Source organism: Impatiens glandulifera, chromosome 6 (genome assembly GCF_907164915.1).
Source record: "Impatiens glandulifera chromosome 6, dImpGla2.1, whole genome shotgun sequence".
NCBI classification, from domain to species: Eukaryota; Viridiplantae; Streptophyta; class Magnoliopsida; order Ericales; family Balsaminaceae; genus Impatiens; species Impatiens glandulifera.
The window spans coordinates 3,613,355-3,631,832 of record NC_061867.1 but is presented as its reverse complement, the minus strand read 5'-3'; the positions used below and the strand labels follow the sequence as shown (position 1 = coordinate 3,631,832).

At 31.1% G+C, this 18,478-nt stretch overlaps 3 protein-coding genes across 3 annotated transcripts; 2 read left to right on the top strand and 1 right to left on the bottom strand.

Annotated features, from left to right (window-relative positions):
* Positions 1-23: 23 nt before the first annotated feature.
* LOC124944012 (protein ABCI7, chloroplastic) lies at positions 24-2,738 on the top strand. Its single transcript, XM_047484472.1, has 3 exons — positions 24-1,016; positions 1,796-2,055; positions 2,127-2,738. Exons 1-3 carry the CDS (start codon positions 78-80, stop codon positions 2,440-2,442), a joined length of 1,515 nt encoding a protein of 504 aa, XP_047340428.1. The 5' UTR covers positions 24-77; the 3' UTR covers positions 2,443-2,738.
* Positions 2,739-3,724: 986 nt separating this feature from the next.
* On the top strand, positions 3,725-5,977 carry LOC124944011 (pentatricopeptide repeat-containing protein At5g46580, chloroplastic). The gene has a single exon (XM_047484471.1). The coding sequence runs from the start codon at positions 3,822-3,824 to the stop codon at positions 5,919-5,921; it is 2,100 nt and encodes a 699-aa protein (XP_047340427.1). The 5' UTR covers positions 3,725-3,821; the 3' UTR covers positions 5,922-5,977.
* A 1,077-nt stretch (positions 5,978-7,054) lies between these two features.
* LOC124944010 (protein phosphatase 2C 29) lies at positions 7,055-10,860 on the bottom strand. Its single transcript, XM_047484470.1, has 4 exons — positions 8,935-10,860; positions 7,872-7,985; positions 7,522-7,786; positions 7,055-7,442 (listed from the first exon to the last, which is right to left on the bottom strand). The coding sequence occupies exons 1-4, from the start codon at positions 10,711-10,713 to the stop codon at positions 7,318-7,320; spliced, it is 2,283 nt and encodes a 760-aa protein (XP_047340426.1). The 5' UTR covers positions 10,714-10,860; the 3' UTR covers positions 7,055-7,317.
* Between the last annotated feature and the right edge of the window lie 7,618 nt (positions 10,861-18,478).

Sequence of the window (18,478 nt, the reverse complement as noted above, 5' to 3'; positions counted from 1 at the left end):
TTTATTTTTATTTATGTCCACGAATCGTCGTCAACAAAGTCCAAAAAGCACGAGGGAGAGGACGACGGACGCCATTAATGGCTGCTTCAATCTTCACTCCCCTTCTCGACACAACGAAGGCAATTGGGTCTCTACATACATCTTCATCTTCATCTTCATATCTTCCATTTCTCCAATCCAACAGAATCAAAATCACACCCAAATCCAGAACAGCGGTCAAAATCAAGGTCTCCAATCCTCGGTCTTCGATTCCCACCGCCTCTTTCTCCGACCCATTTGTTATCGAAGTTGCCGAGACCTTAGAAGATGCAATCTCCACCGCCTCTGCCTCCCCACCGCCTCTTCCTCTTCAGAAGCTTCGAGACGCATCTTCTCAATCTCTCCTCTCAACTCCATGGCCTTCTCGCAAAGACGAGCCTTTTCGATTCACCGACACATCTCTCATCAGGAACGCACAAATCGTCCCCGTTTCTTCTTCGCCGCCACAGTCATTGACTGATTCAGAAGGTACCCAAGTTCCCAATCTTGTTCTAATCGATGGATACATTATCAATTCTCTCTCCCAATTACCTGAATTGCCCGATGGGGCATTTATCGGAAGCTTATCCATGATTAAATCGGATGATTTAATGAAAAAAGTGTCTGAATTTATGTCGAGTTTCGATGGGGACTTGTTTTGGTCAATCAATGGAGTGGGTGCCCCTGATTTGGTAGTGGTGTATGTTCCTGAAGGGTGTAGGATTGAGAGTCCTTTGCATTTGAGGTACTATTCCATTGAAGGAGCTGAAATTGGAGAAAACCGTATGCCATTATCGAATCCTAGAGTTGTAGTTATTGTAGAGAAGGGAGGAGAGGTTGATTTGATTGAGGAGTATGTTGGAGGAGATGGGTGTAAGTGTTATTGGGCAAATTCAGTTCTACAAGTAGTGATTGGAGAAGGAGCAAAGCTTAAGCATTCTTACATTCAGAATCAGTCTCTAAATGCTGCCCATGTCAAGTGGACTTCCGTTACACAGGTAAATTGTTCTTCATCTTGCTCGACTGTTTCTCATTGTTAGGTTTCTAGAACAATCTAATCTTGGCATGGAAATCTGGAATTACATTCTCATTTCTCTTGATTCCAGAAGTTTGAACTTGTTATACCCACCAAGGTTAGCTAAAGTGAAAGAGTCTTGAGATTGAGAAAGTCTCACAATCAATTTTAGCCTACTCCAAGGAATAAACCATGTTTAAAAATAAAATTGAACTTGTTTTGCTGGCTTTCTCACATTGTCATTGTAAAATGTTATTGAATCTTTCAGTTATAGCAAGAACCCTACAATGACTAACCCCATAGCCATATGTGAGGAAATGGGTCTGGATTGAAACCCAAAGAAAACGCAAAGTATATGCCAACAAAATTGAACCCAATTCATGAATTTGGCTTTATTTGGAAACAGAGTTGTATCTGGATCTATTTATTTGATATGCATTTAGCCCTTTTGATCTAGGGTTATTTGAATAACCATGTGGTTATTTTCAATAGAATGGTTTGATATAGGTTATCAAACTTATGTTAATGGTTATTTTCAATATTTTGGTATAAGATCATTAGTGCCTTTGTTGATAAATGCTGTGCACATTCAAATAACCCTGTATTCTAGTCATTTGGTTGATGATTTGAATGATGTAATTGAACCCAATCAAAGATTTCATTTGATAGTTGGTTCTGAAATATCCAGATGCCTGATTACCCTTAAAATTTGGACAGTTTACATGTATGGGTATTGAACCCTAGCTCATATATTTTCTACAGGAATCAGCTAGCAGTTATGAGCTGGTGGAAATAAGCATTGGTGGGAAGTTGAGCAGACACAATCTTCACATTCAGCAAGTGGGACCCGACACATCCACCGATTTGTCCACATTCCACTTGTCTTCAGCCGAACAAACTCAAGATCTCCACAGTAGCCTCGTTCTAGACCATCCACGTGGCACTTCCAAGCAGCTTCACAAGTGTATCGTTGCTCATTCGCTTGGACAGGCTGTATTCGATGGAAACGTTAAAGTCAACAGGTTTTTAATTTATTCTTTTGTGGGTTTTGGTTTTCTAATCTATTTATGATAATGGGAATTTGTTTGTGCAGGTTCGCTCAGCAGACAGACGCAGGACAGCTGACACGAAGCCTTCTGCTTGAGCCACGAGCAACTGTAAACATAAAACCTAATCTTCAGATCATTGCAGACAATGTGAAGTGTTCGCATGGGGCTGCAATTAGCGATCTAGAAGATGATCAGATGTTTTACTTTCGTGCAAGGGGAGTGGACCCAAAGACAGCGAGAAGAGCACTCATCTTCTCGTTTGCAGCTGAAGTCATTGATCGGTTGCCTCAAAAGTCTCTACAAAAGAAAGTGGAAAGCAACATTAAGAATTTATTGGAGCCTACTCTCGGAAGCCTTTAGTTAGCTGTTTGTTACTAGTTGCGGAGACTCGTAGCTCAATTGTAGAACGCAATAACTCATGTTCAGAAGGTAATGAGTTCATTCTTCACTTCTCAACCATTTAAAATAAAATAAAAAATGTACTTTAAAGAAAAAGAAATGTTTGTAAATACAAGTTTGGGAAGGATTTTGACTGTACTAGGGAACCAACATATTTGGGTATCTTCTTTTTCTTCTTTAGGATCCCTATCCCAGTAAATTTAAGGTTTATTTTGATTGAAGAAGATTATTAAATATCATTTCTATCAATTTGTTAATTAAGTTGAACTATTTAAAGTTTTTTCTTTTAAATGTTCCATTTGAAAAGCTAGTCAAGCTTGCCAAAACAATGATTTGTATCAACCAAATTTATTATTTATAGCCATAGAAGTCCAAAAATAAAATGTATAAAAATATTGATTTACTATTGTAGAATTGTTAATTTGGAGGCTTTAAGAGTCCATTAGAATTTTAAATATCTTCTTTTGTACTTCACAATTTGGAGTTTTATTGTTAAAATTATACAAAAACGTCCGAAAGATTTTTATTATTGATTTTTCTAAAAGGGAATCTAAAAGGACAGGAAAGTTTTGAGAGGAATATATATGGAATATATTGATATGTCATTCTTCATTGGATTGAAATTTTAAAATTCTCTCTTATTACATTTTCAATCCAGGAAGGATAACATATCAATTTTTTTGATTCCTATCATTTCTCTTTTTAAAATTAATAACATAAATTATTTATTTGTAAATACTTAGTACGAAGTTAAAGTTAATGACGTTAAAAATTCTTAACAAAATATAGTTTTGTATAGTATTATCAATAAAGAATTTAAAATCTCTAATTTTATTTTTTATCATTTCTAATGGTTATATATTATTATCCTATCAAGATAGCTGAATGGGAGTGTCTTAGGAGAGTAAAATGTCACGGGTTAGATTTCATTTAAAGAAACCTTGTTGAATGAGAGTCGTCTTAGGAGAGCAAAATGTCACGGATTAGATTTCATTTAAAGAAACCATAAGGTTAAAAGCTGAAATTCATTTAAAACAGAATTTCGTTTTGAAGCATTTTGAGTTTAAAGTGTTATGACTGTGATGAGTCGTGTAGTTATCATTTTTTATTTTTTTTAAGTTAGTTATATATCATTTAAAATATATAATTTTAAAATGATTATCGGAGTAATTTACTATTCTATTAAAATAATACATACAAAATTGAGAAATATATAACCTCAAAACTCCATTTCTTCCTTCCTATCCGTTGTGGAAGGACCGCATAAGATAAGGTCAGATAAATATCCACCCGTCTTCTCTTTCAGTTCAAAATCTCTCTGGTTTCATCTCCAATCAATCATGGCCGCCACTCTATCCACAGCTCTTGACGTCCATTACACCATACAACAAATCCAACACTCAAAACCCTCAATTCATCATCGAAGATTCAAAATCCATTGTTCATCCTCTTCCAAAACTCCCCCAAAACCTGCCCCCAACTTATCAGATTCTCGTCCTCAAAACCCATCTCTTTCCGACCAATTAAAGACCATTTCAACATCCATCATCTCCGACGACCGACAACTAGAAACCCAACTCAAAACTAAGCCAAAATCGACTTGGGTCAATCCCACCAGACCTAAACCTTCAGTTCTCACCCTCAATCGTCAGAAGAAATCTCAATATTCATATAACCCACAAATCAGAAGCCTCAGACAGTTCGCTCTTAAACTCAACGAATCCGGTTCTAATCAAGATACTTTCATCGCAGCTCTTTCAGAAATTCCCAATACTCTCGACAGAGAAAGTACCCTTTTGCTTCTCAATAACTTAAGGCCATGGCAAAAGACACTCCTTTTCTTCAATTGGGTCAAGACCCAGAATCTATTCCCAATGGAAACAATCTTATACAACGTTGTGATGAAATCTTTGAGATTCGGTAAGCAATTTCACATTATAGAAGAGCTTGCTTTTGAAATGATTAGTAATGAAATTGAACTTGATAACATTACATACTCAACTGTTATCACTTCCGCCAAGAGATGTGGGGAATTTGAGAAAGCTTTAGAATGGTTTGAAAGAATGTATAGAACTGGAGTTATGCCAGATGAGGTTACATACTCTGCTGTTCTTGATGTTTATGCGAAAATAGGGAAAGTAGAAGAAGTAATGAGTTTATACGATAGAGGAAGAGCAAGTGGATGGAAACCGGATACAATTGCTTTCTCTGTTTTGGGAAAGATGTTTGGTGAAGCTGGAGATTATGATGGGATTAGGTTTGTTCTACAAGAGATGAAGTCACTTGAAGTTGAACCTAACTTAGTTCTTTACAATACATTGTTGGAAGCATTAGGCAAAGCTGGTAAACCTGGTTTAGCTAGAAGCTTGTTTGAAGAAATGGTGGAATTGGGTATAAACCCTAATGAGAAAACACTCACCGCACTTGTTAAGATCTACGGAAAGGCGAGATGGGGTAGAAACGCGTTGGAATTGTGGGAAAGAATGAAATCGAACGGTTGGCCGATGGATTTCTTCCTTTACAATACGTTGTTAAGTATGTGCGCTGATCTCGGGCTCATTGAAAATGCCGAGAATTTGTTTCAAGACATGAAGAGATCGAGGAATTCTAAACCTGATAGTTGGAGTTACACGGCTATGCTCAACATATATGGAAGCGGAGGCAAGCCGGATAATGCGATGAAGTTGTTCGACGAAATGTCGAACTCGGGTATAGATATAAACGTAATGGGATGCACTTGTTTGATACAATGCTTGGGTAGGGCAATGAGAATCGACGATTTAGTTTTCGTATTTGATTTCTCAATTAAAAAAGGAGTCATGCCCGACGACAGACTATCTGGTTGTTTGATGTCCGTTGTTTCGTTTTGCAACGAAACGACAGACATTGAGAAGGTACTCGGTTGTCTTCAACAGGCCAACCCGGACCTTCTCGCGTTCATAAGAACACTCGAGAATGAAGACAACGTCTCGAATGAGGAATTCAAGAAAATCATTGGTTCGACATCGGGCGAATCGAGGAGACCGTTTGTCAATTGCTTGATCGATATATGTAAGAAACGTAACCTAAACAAGAGAGCCCACGAGTTACTCTATTTGGGAAATGTGTATGGATTGTACCCCGGTTTGCATACTAAGATGGCGGAAGAATGGCGGTTGAATGTTCGTTCATTGTCGGTTGGAGCGGCGGTTACAGCGTTTGAGGAATGGATGATTACGGTTAAGAAGATGGTCGAGAGGGAAGAAGAGTTGCCCGAGGTGTTCTCGGCTAGTACGGGTGCGGGTACTCACAAATTTTCGCAAGGGTTGGCTAATTCATTTGAGAATCATGTGAAGAAGCTTGATGCACCATTTTGGTTAAGTGAAGATCAAGCTGGATTGTTTATTGCTAGTAGAGAGGATTTGGTTTTGTGGGTTCAATCCAAAACTTTAAATCTTTAGTAGATACACCATAGAAGACATTTAACAAACCTATCCAATTTGAATATTGTATCCATCATGTATGTATCTAGTCAAAATTTATAACAATCAACACACAAAAATTTAAAATTTAAAAGTTCTTAATGTTAATGTTTATCATATTTGTAAGTAGTGTTACAATCTAAAAATTCAATGTACATAAAGTTATGAGTTCAAATTTTAATACTTCAACCATTTTTTTTAAGTTAAGGTGTGGTTATTTGAGGTCAAGGTTAAGGTTGGACACCTACAAAAGATTATGTTTTCTAACTAGTCAAATTTGCATAAATGCTTAAATGGTATTTCTCTTATTAGTTTTGATTTCAAATATAATAATTATATAATATGTTTATGATTAAGGATTACAATGATAATTTGATCCGCGGTTTTCGAACCAAATTATCCCTGATTGGAATTATATTTTTATCTTCACCCAATTTTATATCGATTTTGCTTCGAACACTTAAATATATAACATTATCAATATATTTATTTATTTATTCTTATATTTTATAAGAATTTTAAATTTATTTCTTCATAATAATATAAATTTGCATCCCTCTAAAAAGTTGGGTATATCACTAATTTCCTTAAAATTTTGAGTTCGAATCCATTAAACGACAAATTTTACTAACCCGTAAAGATTAGTCATACTCGAGAGAAGCGAAACCAAATGGGATGAGAATGGTAAAAGATTCCAACCCATTAATCTTATATATATATAATTATTAAAGACATTAAAATATTAAATTTATAAAAAGAGCACAAAAATGAGAAAATGTCTTAACTTACCACTCTATATCTTTAAAAACACAAAATTTAAGAATGGAATTTTATTATCAAAGAATAAATGTTTTCAATCAATTCTCAAATCAATCTTCTTCAAAATTTTATTGGCTCAATGAAATAAAATTTTCAAATCACCCTTTTATTTCTCATTATTTCATATTCAATAAAAATTGGGTAATTTCAAGAGAAATACTTCTCTTTTTCCTTTTTTTTTTCTAATTGTGAAGAATTTTGTTTTTTTTCTCTTCTATAGAAGAAATTGAGGAATGAATTGGAAGAGCTTCCAAGTTGAATTAATTAATTCCTAACATAAACATAATTAGAAAAAAAGAAATAGAAAATGATTTACTCCCCCAAAGAACAAAAAAAAGAAAGAACCAAACCTCCTACAAAAATTTCTTTTTCAAACCTCCTATGTTTCCAGCATTCAGAAGAATGCCAATAATCTAACCAATTGTCTTTTTTTTTCCCAATTTAAACTGTATACCCATCCAATCCAATCCCCCCGAGAACCGAGTTCAAAATAGTTACTCTCTTAGCCATGCCCAACCCATAAAAGAATGTCGACTATGATCGTTCTTCCAAATTTTCAAACATATTTTCCAGATGATTTCCAAATTCTTCCCTCGAGTGATATAACCATAACCGTTACATCATCATGGTATTTTCTTCTGTCTCCTTGTGGGATATCGAGCAATTCATGAAAATCCATTCCTGTCACCAAACCATTTCAAGATCAAATATTTATATCAAATCTTGAAAAAAAAACACGTGAAATGATAAGAAAACGAACCAGCTTTCTTTGCAGCTCGAACAAGAAGTTCCTCAATTAGGTGCTGGGCAGGGTCTCCATCCGGAAACTTCTCCATGAAACTCTCGACAACAGTTACAACTTCTTGATTAGTTAGGTATTGGTATAGTCCATCAGAAGAGAGGATAATAAACTGATCCCTTGGACAAAGCCTGTGATGACAAAGGGATGGAGAACACGATATATATGGAGCAGAACCGATATACTCGTTTCTAAACATCTCCAACAGAGCATCATTCAACTTCGCCTGCGCAAGTGAAAAAAAATTGGTTCTTTCAGTTGCCAGAAGATTCAGGCAGAGTGCTGAATCGAGTGATGAAAACTATACGAACCTGTTTAAGAGATCCAGCCCCAAAGGCTCGGGTAACTTTAAGACGCCCTTTTACCCTGTCGTTCACAATGCAGTTGCTGTCATCTGGGTGTTCTTTCTTTATTCTTATTACTTCCTGCAATAGCATCATCCAAATCATTAACCAGCTTTGTTCAATCTAATTGTTTGAGATTAAACTTAAATAATTCACTATTGCATCATCTATTTTTCGTATTACATCAACCAAAATACTATATATTATTTTTATTTTTATTTTTAAGAATATATATTTATACCTCTATGTCATTATATATTTAGTATACACTACTATCCAAATTATTTGGGTTGTTTGATGGGCTATATGAGATTAATATCAAATAATCTATTCATCAATCACATATTCAAATAAATCAATTTATCAACCAAAATATAGAAATAACTTCCCTTTCTTTTTACAAAAGAATACAATAAAATTACTCTATATTAGTACTATTTTTACCAAAATAATCAATAATAACCCCAAATAACTTAACTTTCAATAACCCACAGCACCCTTTGAATTTTTCATTTATACAACATGGTATTTTTTCCATTCATTCAAACAATATTATTTGAAAATAACCACTTGATTATTCAAATAATTCAAGATCAAGTAAAACCCTAATATATATTTACCCAAATAACTTGCATCAAACAAGGTTATTTGAAAATATCCACTTGGTTAATCAAATAACTCTTGTGAACAAACAAACATTTCATATATAGGCCTTGTTTTATGTGGGTTATTTGAGATTAATTTATAACAATATGTTTATCAATCACCTCACTCAAATCATCTACCAAAATACCATAAATTTTTTCATTATTTATTAATACCCATAATATTATTTTACCGAAATAACCTATATCAAACAAGATTATTTGAAAATAACCACTTTGTAAAACAAAGCCTAATGGAGAGAGTGGGTTGTGTATCAATCAAATGAAATCATCTATAATGTAACTTCAGCTAGATAACTATAAAATATATTGTTCAACTCATTTTAATGAAGATAAAAAAAGGGTTGCAGAATTCAGATACTCACATCTTCAATACTCGTGCTGTGATCAGTCGATAACTGCAATGCAGTTAACCTTGCAGGGAGAGCTGATGAACACTCAGTCACGCGTTTAGTTGACTTCTCAAGGTTATGGTTAGACTCCTCAACTATATCCTCCATATTCGAGTTACTATCCTCTTCCCCCACTGACTCTGCTGTAATAATTGCATCTTCTTGGACCTCAGATTGCGCTACAATAGCACGACTATCCCCAACATTCATGACATACACATCTTCATCTCGCATCAGCACCACAAGAAGACACGAACCCATCAATGCAAGCTCGGGATTTGTATCGAGAAACTTATCTGTCATATCCAAAAACGACAGCTCTGTAGCTTCAAGAGCCCGAGAGATTGAACTCAACACGGATTCATGATCAATAGGACCAACTGTACGCTTCTTCCCACTCGTGCAATTTCTGTCCTCAACTCTATTATCAATTTCTCTTTTCTCCTTCGCTTCTGACCATGATTTCCATGGGAATAATCTATTTCCTTCTGTATGCTTGATCAATCCATGTTTTAGTTTAGATAGTAATAATGATCGTCTGTTACCACCCGAAACAGAATTGTTTACTCTGAGTGCTTCATCAACTGAGAAAGCAAATCTGTCTGAGCCGGAGAGATCAAGCCCTTCTTCTGTATCATCTTCAGCTAGAAGCTCCCATAGTCTCCTCCTTCGAAACTCCGGCTGTTCAGATTGAAATGTTACTTTCTTGACCGATCCTCGTTCTTCCTTACAATTAGAAATCTCTTCACAATCGTTCTCTGTGACCTGATTGACCTGATTGATCGGATTGATCGGATTCAGATCCTCAGTTGTGTTTTCTCCTCCTTCAGAATCCCAGAATAATCCTTCTAATTCTTTATACACAGCTTTATACAGATTACCCATGAGGAATTCAGGCGCATCAGGACCATTAAACCCATCATAAATCCCAACAAACAGCCATCCATGTTCTTCTGATATGACCACATGAACACGATCCTCACCAGCCTTACCCAGAGCCCATTGAACATTACTCTCATTTCGAATCTCCGATTCAACTCCATCCCCAGTTGAGGATACCTCTTTCCTGCTAACTAAATTCCTTACAGGCACAACCCAAGGCCGTTTCCTCTCCGAGAAATTCCTGTATAAAGACTTACCAATTCTAGGAATGCCTTTCCTTTTCTTTTTCTTCCCATAAGTTCCACCTAACGGCGCCGAGAAAGGAACACGACCACCACCGTCATTTCCACCAGTTCCTTCTAAAGGACCAGATAAAGCACCACGTTCAATCGGACCCGACATAAAGAACGCCCTTTCAATCTGACCCGACTGCTCCCCACCACGAGGAACAGGCTGAAGAGGCAAGGAACAGAATGAGGAAGTACTCTCGAATCCATTCCCGATGGTGGACTTCACGCCTTCAGTGGCATCGTCGTAAATACTGTCTACAAGTGAAACTGTTCTAGGAGTCCAAGTGTTTGCACTTACCGACGCACCTGATATGGCTTTGAATGCTGATTTGACTGCAGCTGAAGAAGCCTCGTGAGATGGAGAGAAACGGAGAGAGTTTGATGGGGAAACGAATCGATCGGAAGGGGTGGGTGAGATGAATCGAGCTGATGAACGGACGTAACAGAAGGAGTGACCTAGGGTTTCGTCGAGTGAATCGGAAGCAGTGAAGATAAGCTCCGGCTGACCGGTGTTGTTGTTTCCCGACCGGTGAGTCGCCGGATTAAAACAGGGGAAGAGCTGCGATATACCGTTTCCCATCACATTTGATTCAAAACCCGGCAAAAAGCCGAAGTGGGGGGAGAGAAAGAGGAATCAATCACAGAGAAGAAGCTGTTTTTCAGCAGGGATAAAGAGAGAGATAGAGATAGAGATAGAGAGAGAAAGTGAGAGATAGAGAGAGAAAGTGAGAGACTGGTTTTTGTTTTTATTTTCTTTTTATAACTTGATCAAAAGTAAAAAAAAGAGAGACGACTTAATTCTTTTTTATAAATTAAAAAACTTTTTTTTTCTTTTTTTTTTCTTTTTCTTGGTTTGGTTTGATTTTATGATATTTAATTTAATTCAAATTTAAAAAAAATGTAAATTTAACGTCTTTTATTCGGTTACATCATTTAATTCATTAACCAAATTACTAAAATATTCTCAATATTTAAATTATTATTTTATATTTTATCTATATATATCAATAACTTTAAATTTTTTTCTTTTACTTTTTCAAAAGATATATATATATATTAAAATTAAGAAAAAAAATTATTTAAACAACCATAAATAAAAATTTATTAAAAACAGCATTTAATAAGTTATTGATCTCGTAAATTCTCGAAAAAACAATTAACTCTCTTCTGACATACTCTATTAATTTTTCTAAACAAATTTCATAAAACATCTTAATAATAGTTTTTTTTATTAAAAATAATCATTACTTTTTTAAGATCATCAATAATCATTCTTTTTTTCTCCTTTTAGACTATTAAAAAAATCAACATCCAAAAAAATCAAACAACATTCTTAGCTTTGATCGGTTTGGATTATTTAAATCACTCAAATCTAAAACACATTATTTAATTCATTAAACAAAATATTAAAATATATTTTATTTTAAATTATTATCTTTTTACTTTATTTTTATATTTTAATATTATTTAAATTTTTTTACCAAAAATATTTTATAACTACTTAAAAATATCACCCTTCATTATTTTCAAATAATTCAAGTTATAATTTTAATTGAAATCCAAACAAGTCCTTAAAATAAAAATTACCGTTTTCCACACTTTCTCTCTCTAATTTGTAGCTGCGCTGTACTATTGTTGGTTCTTTGTTGACGGTTACACCTGGCTATCCTTATTGTCCACGTCATCTGCCAGGTGTACATAAAGTGCCAACAGTGGGCCATCACTGTCAAAATTTAATTCAAGAATATCCATGTTTTATACTCCTAGTTTAATTTAATTTTGGTAGATTATTTTTGTACAGTTTCTGAATTTATTTTAATTAAATATAATAGAATTAGGGTTTGATATGATAAAACCTAGTTCATGAGTCAAACTTTAGTGGGGGGAGAGAAAAATAAAGAAATGTAAACATTGTGTCATGTTGTACTATACAATGAAATTATATAATAATAAATTTAGGGAAGCATATTTGTTTAATTATAATATATTTATTTTATACATTAGTATATAGTATATACTAACTCCATCTAGTCCTTGAAAATGTATTTTCTATTTAGTGTGACTATATTGTTTGGAGGCGAAAATATTTATTAATGTTTATTGAATTGTTTGATACTAATTCTTCGATTTTAAATTGTTCGAGAAACATAGATTGATCATGTTTTTTAAGGCAATTTAACTTGATATAATAATGAACATTCTAATTTTACAAAAATGGAAGATTTTTCCATTTTCAAAATAAGTCTATTTCTTATCTCGTTATATTTTATTGTTATGGAACTCACTCTTTAACTTTTATATATATGAAATTATTTAATAAATTCATCAATGTCTAACTAGATTATATCAATCTTCTTAGATTACATTAATTTTGTTTTGGATTTCTTTTTTATTTAAGTAACTTTTTTTTGATTAATCAATTGTATTCTATTAAAATAATCATTTTTCTATATTCATAGTTATTGTGAATTATATTTTATTTGTGTATGTATTTGATCAACAAAATTAGGTTTTGTCTGGTAAGAAGAGTTATTACAGTTTTTTATTTTTAATCTAAGAAAAAATTAAATTTACCCGACCTTTCGAGTCATGTTCCAAATGTTTTAGTAAAAATTGAACTCGATACGTTTACAATTACCAATTACCATAACTATTACATAAAAGCAAATAAATAATTGATTGTGAAAGAAAAAGTATAGGGCCAATATTGTAATTTAAGCAAGGGATGTTTTAGTTAATTATAAAATAATTTATCCTTTAAGACACTTTTGTCCCTTTTGTTGTTTGTTTTTGTTGCATATCTAAAGTCTCACTATTCATGGATTCTTTTAATAATTGAAATAAATAAATAGTTACCTTTGACTACTTTACCCTTACTTATGATTTATTTATTTATAATACATCAACCTGTCAACTAAAATAAATATTTTTTTTGCATTGTATATATTTTTATATATATTATGAAAGGAAGTCAAAATAAAAAAGGTTATTAATTAATTAAAAGATAAGCCCATGATTGCTCACTTAATCTTGTTCATATTAAAGTTATAAACATTAATGGTGTTTTAGTTGGATGACGTTTTAATAATCCCTTTTTGATTAGTTAATTATGTTGGATGATGTAATTTCAACAGATCACTTTAATATTATTATTATATTTATTATAAAAGACAAAGTGTTTATTTAATGCAATCATGAAGTTGATTTGATTAGTTATTGTTTAAAGGAAGTTATTAACTAATTAATGACTAATGCAGGTCCAATTACCTAAATATAATATAGGTTATCATCATTAAATTAACAACATATCAACATCTAAGTATAGTAATTTTAATATTTACATTTTAATGTTTTTAAAAATGTATAAAATAAGAAACATAATGCATTTCCAAATAAGTTGAATTAAAATATGTTGTTTAAATTGAAACAATCAAAAGTGGGTTGGCATTATACATCTCTTTCAGGATGGGGTCAAGTAAGTACGAATATATGTAATGTTGACTAATTAATGTACCCAATATATATTATTCCAATTTCATTGTTGCAAAGTTATTTAAAAAACAGTTAATTAATAAAAATCTAATAGAAAAAAAAAAAAGTTAGATTGGGGAGTGTTCATCGGGTTTGATTTCGGATTATTCAAATTTATTCATTCGTGATTTCAATTATTTTAATTTTTTAACTAATTCGTAACCTAACCGATTTTGAATTAACCGAATTTGAATTTTTTTTCTTCATAAATTATACATATTTATTTAATTATATATAATATATAATTAAAATAAATGATAATAAATGAATTTAATTTTGAGTTTGAAAAATCAATAAAAATGGTATTCGAATTTGAATTAGTTTAAAATTCATTCCAAAAACCCAAAATAAAATTCGAATTCAATGAATTCAAATTCCATCAAATATTTTGTTTAGGCCAAATATTAAATACCCGTGAAACCGAACAAAATCTTATATAAACATGTTTTTTAAATTTTAGGTATTAATTATATATTGTTTACTTTATTAATTAAGATATTATTTATTTAAAAAACAAGTTTTATTATATCATTATATTAATACTCTTTAAATCATTATAAAAAAAATTAAAAATTAATATTCAATATTTTTAAAAAAAATAAATTTTATTTAAATAACTCTGAATAAACTCGATAACAAATAAACAAAAATATAAAATACAATAGTAAATTAAAAAGTATTTAATGTAAAAAAGCTAACATAATATTCTTCTTTACTTTATTTTAATTTAAAACGTTTAAAGTGATAATTAACTTGTAACCATCTTATTATTATTATATAAATAAGTTTATAAGTCCTATTTTCAAACGATAACTTAACATTTAATTATTTATTAACAATTTTATGATACACTCAAACTATTATTAAACAACATAAAAAGATGAAATTGTAACTCTCTCTTTCTTCACTAATAAATTTATTTTATTCAAATAATTCATAATTCATTAAAATTTTCCACTAAACCCTTTCATTAAAGTAGAGTGATAATTGCACAAGTTATCTTAGTCAATTCAAAATCCCCTTATCATAAAAGTAAAATAAAAATCTTATATTTAGCATGTGTAACTGTGTAAGAGTAGGAACCCTAATATTTTAAATAAAATTACACTTAATAAAAGAAGTAAAAAAGACCTACATCTCACCCAACTTATAAATATTATTTTGTTCAAACACAATTTTTGTAAATAAGTTTAAATTTAGTATTCGATTCTTATTTAAAACACTTAAAATAAAATTTAAATTATGTTAATCACTTTAAAAAAACTAAACTCTAATTAAATAAAATTGAGTTCGTGTCAATTATAACCTCGAAATATCAAACGAGCTAGGTGACACATAATTAAAAAATACACAATTATATATCAACAAAACAAATATTATATATCTTTAATTTTGCTTAAATAAATACCAATTTGTTTTAAAAAAAAATAGCATTGAAGGTACCTAATTAATTAATTAATATATAGCTGGATGTTTTGGCAATAGGAAGATAGTAAGTGGAATTGCTTCATAAATAATAAAAATAACTAAAGAGATGATGAAAACTTGTAAGTCAAATGATTTTGTTTGTTTGCGGGAAATTGTTTATACCTTGTTTGTTTTCTGTTTTTTAGCTCAATTATAATATTTATATTAATTTTTAAAAACTTGATCACAAAACATACCTAAACAAATATTAGATAACACATTTTTAAATATAAATTTAAACTAATAACATATACTATATATTATTAAAAAAAAAAAAGAGAAAAGAAACATATTAATAATTTGTGTGATACTTTGGTTCGTAACAAACATGGTCATGCATATAACATGTGTGCCCTTGATTTATTTAATGATGACAGTTCAATCATATCAAAGTTAAAATTTTGGGCTAATTTTTTTTTTATTTAATTTTTTTTTTACAGATAGCATAATCCTAATTTTTTTTTTTTACAATTTAAAAAAAATATATAATTTATATTTATCTAAAATTTATTTTATACTGTTTTTTAATTTAGTTCCAAACATTTTGTTTAATTCCAACTCACTCTAATTCTTGAATCTGTTTATAAAAATAACTATTTCATAATAAAGTTTAATTTAAAATAATAATTAAAGAAGAATAAATGATTTAAAATGGGAGAATCGGAATTGAAAAAGAAATGGCGACGTGATGTAGGACCCATGTCTGGATGAGTTGGTCAACGATCCCATTGACAGCGTCCTAATTTGTGGGGTCCACTGTCCCCCACCACCTGGGGACCACGTTGAAATGATTCAATTTCTTTTGTCGGATATAATTAACATATATTCATTTCAACTTTCTTAAATCAATATATATATATATTCTTCAATAATACTAGTTTACATTTTATTTTATTTTTTTATAAAAATAAATTCTAACTAATTAAAAATCAATATAATTTTAAATAACCCAATATGAAACAAGTCTTAAAATAAGTTTGGTGTATTCAGTCATCTCTTTCCTTATCTGTGTTACAAAGTCGATACTAATTAGGTCAACCAACCATATAATTTTAAATAATAAAAAAATATTGTTAGATGAATTAATTAGATATTGTGGGTGGGATATATAAATTAATATTTAATTGTTGGACTTACGTGCCGTAGAGGGTTGGTAGTGCAACAACCTACAAATTTTTATCATAAATTGAAAATTTGCCTAGAACGGGTCCTTAGACCCTTTTTCTTACTAAATTTGAAATTTGAATATTTCATACACCTTATATATATATATATATATATAGAAAAAATAAAAACAAAACTCTTTTTTGACTCAAATAATTAAAAGTAAGTGTATGTCGTCTCTCTTTGTGTGAAAGGGAGATGGAGATAAGTTATGACTTTTTTTCTTTGTTTTTTTTCAACATTTCTTTTTTATTATTATTTTTATAATAATAATATTTTTAAATCTTTTACACATGTTTGTTTAGGGTAATTAATAGCTCAACTAACTTAATTAATGACCACTTTAGAATTATTTAAATAACCCCAAATAAGTTATTTAAATAATTTTAAACAAGGCTAGATTTTTAAAAAATAATAAAAAATCAGGCCAACCATGTTGCAAAAGCTGGGCAGACAACATATATATGCATAGGCTAGGTTAGACCTCCATATATTTGTTTGCTGTTGGTGGTCCAAGACCTAACCATGGTCGGTCTGACATTTTTAATTTGGCTTAATATGGGTTTGTAGTTTGTACTAGAAAAAACCAAATACATTTTCCTACTTTATTTTTATAAGAATCTAATTCGAATTATATCGATATAGATTGACCTAACTTAATTAGATATATATTCATAATACCCGTCTAGGAAGAATAGAGAAACCGAATATTCATGAAACAATTTCAGAGTTTCAAAGCCTACATACAAACAAACAGTTTTTTGGTTTGTGAAATAACATGGTTCAGATCATATAAGATCATAGGTGGCCATTAGAGTGAGGAAAATTAGAGATGTTAGCTTGAGATTGAATAGAAGAAGTAGGGGAAATGGAGATAGGTCGAGACCTGGATTCCTCGTAACCATTTTCCATTGTCGTCGAAGAAGTTGTTGCTGCTGCTACATTTCTTTCTCGACCACCAGTAATGTCTGAACTAAGAATATTAATGTCGTCTGGAAGAGTATAGGAAATCGAAATGAGCAATTCTCTTGCCATTTCAGATGTAAGCACCTCATGATCATACAATGGCATCCTTCAACTAAAAAAACTCAATTAAATCAAAATTTACTATAGATCATACATTCAATGATTTTGTATTAATTGTTCCCAAACCATAACATAGTTTGACCATAAAAATAATAAACCTGGTTTAATGATAAAGTATAGTTATAGTCTACTCTATCAATTTCTCTTTTATTATTTTTATGGGCCTAATGAACAATTATTCTATCTCTTATATCTTCATTGGGCCTAGGCCCATTTGGATCTTAAACCACCAGGGGAGGAGAGGCAGTTGAACTGATGATTCAAGCTTGTTTGTTTTTGTTTTTGTATTTGTTTCATCATGATCAAGAACACATACATACGCCTTGAAAACAGATAAATCTAAGGATTATCATATCTTTATCAATCCAAATCACATGAAATTCATGCTAAAATCTATGTAATAACTACAGATTAAACTTATACATCTAATTAATACCGATTCCAGATCTACATACAACAGAATTCCGAAATCTAAATACAAAATCGATTATAGATTACTAACTAAAGCTTGTTTGTATTCGTATTTGTTTCATCATGATCAAGAACACATACATATGCCTTAAGAACAGACAAATCTAAAGATTTCAACAGAGGTAATCATATCATTATCAATCAAAATCACTTGAAATTCATGCTAAAATCTGTGTAATAACGACATATTAAACTCATATATCTAATTAATACCGATTCCAGATCTACAAACAACAGAATTCCGAAATCTAAATACAAAATCAATGATAGATTACTAACTAAATCTTGTTTGCTTTTTTTGAACTGACTAAAGCTTGTTTGTTTGTATTTGTATTTGTTTCATCATGATCAAGAACACATACATAAAAACAGATAAATCTAAAGATTTCAACAGAGATTATCAATCATTATCAGTCCAAATCACATGAAATTCATGTTAAAATCTATGTAATAACGACAGATTAAACTTATACATCTAATTAGTACCGATTCCAGATCTACAAACAACAGAATTCCGAAATCTATATACTAAATCGATGATAGATTACTAACCTCATACATCTACGCCTTAAAAACATATAAATCTACAGATTATCATATCATTATCAATCCAAATCACATGCAAT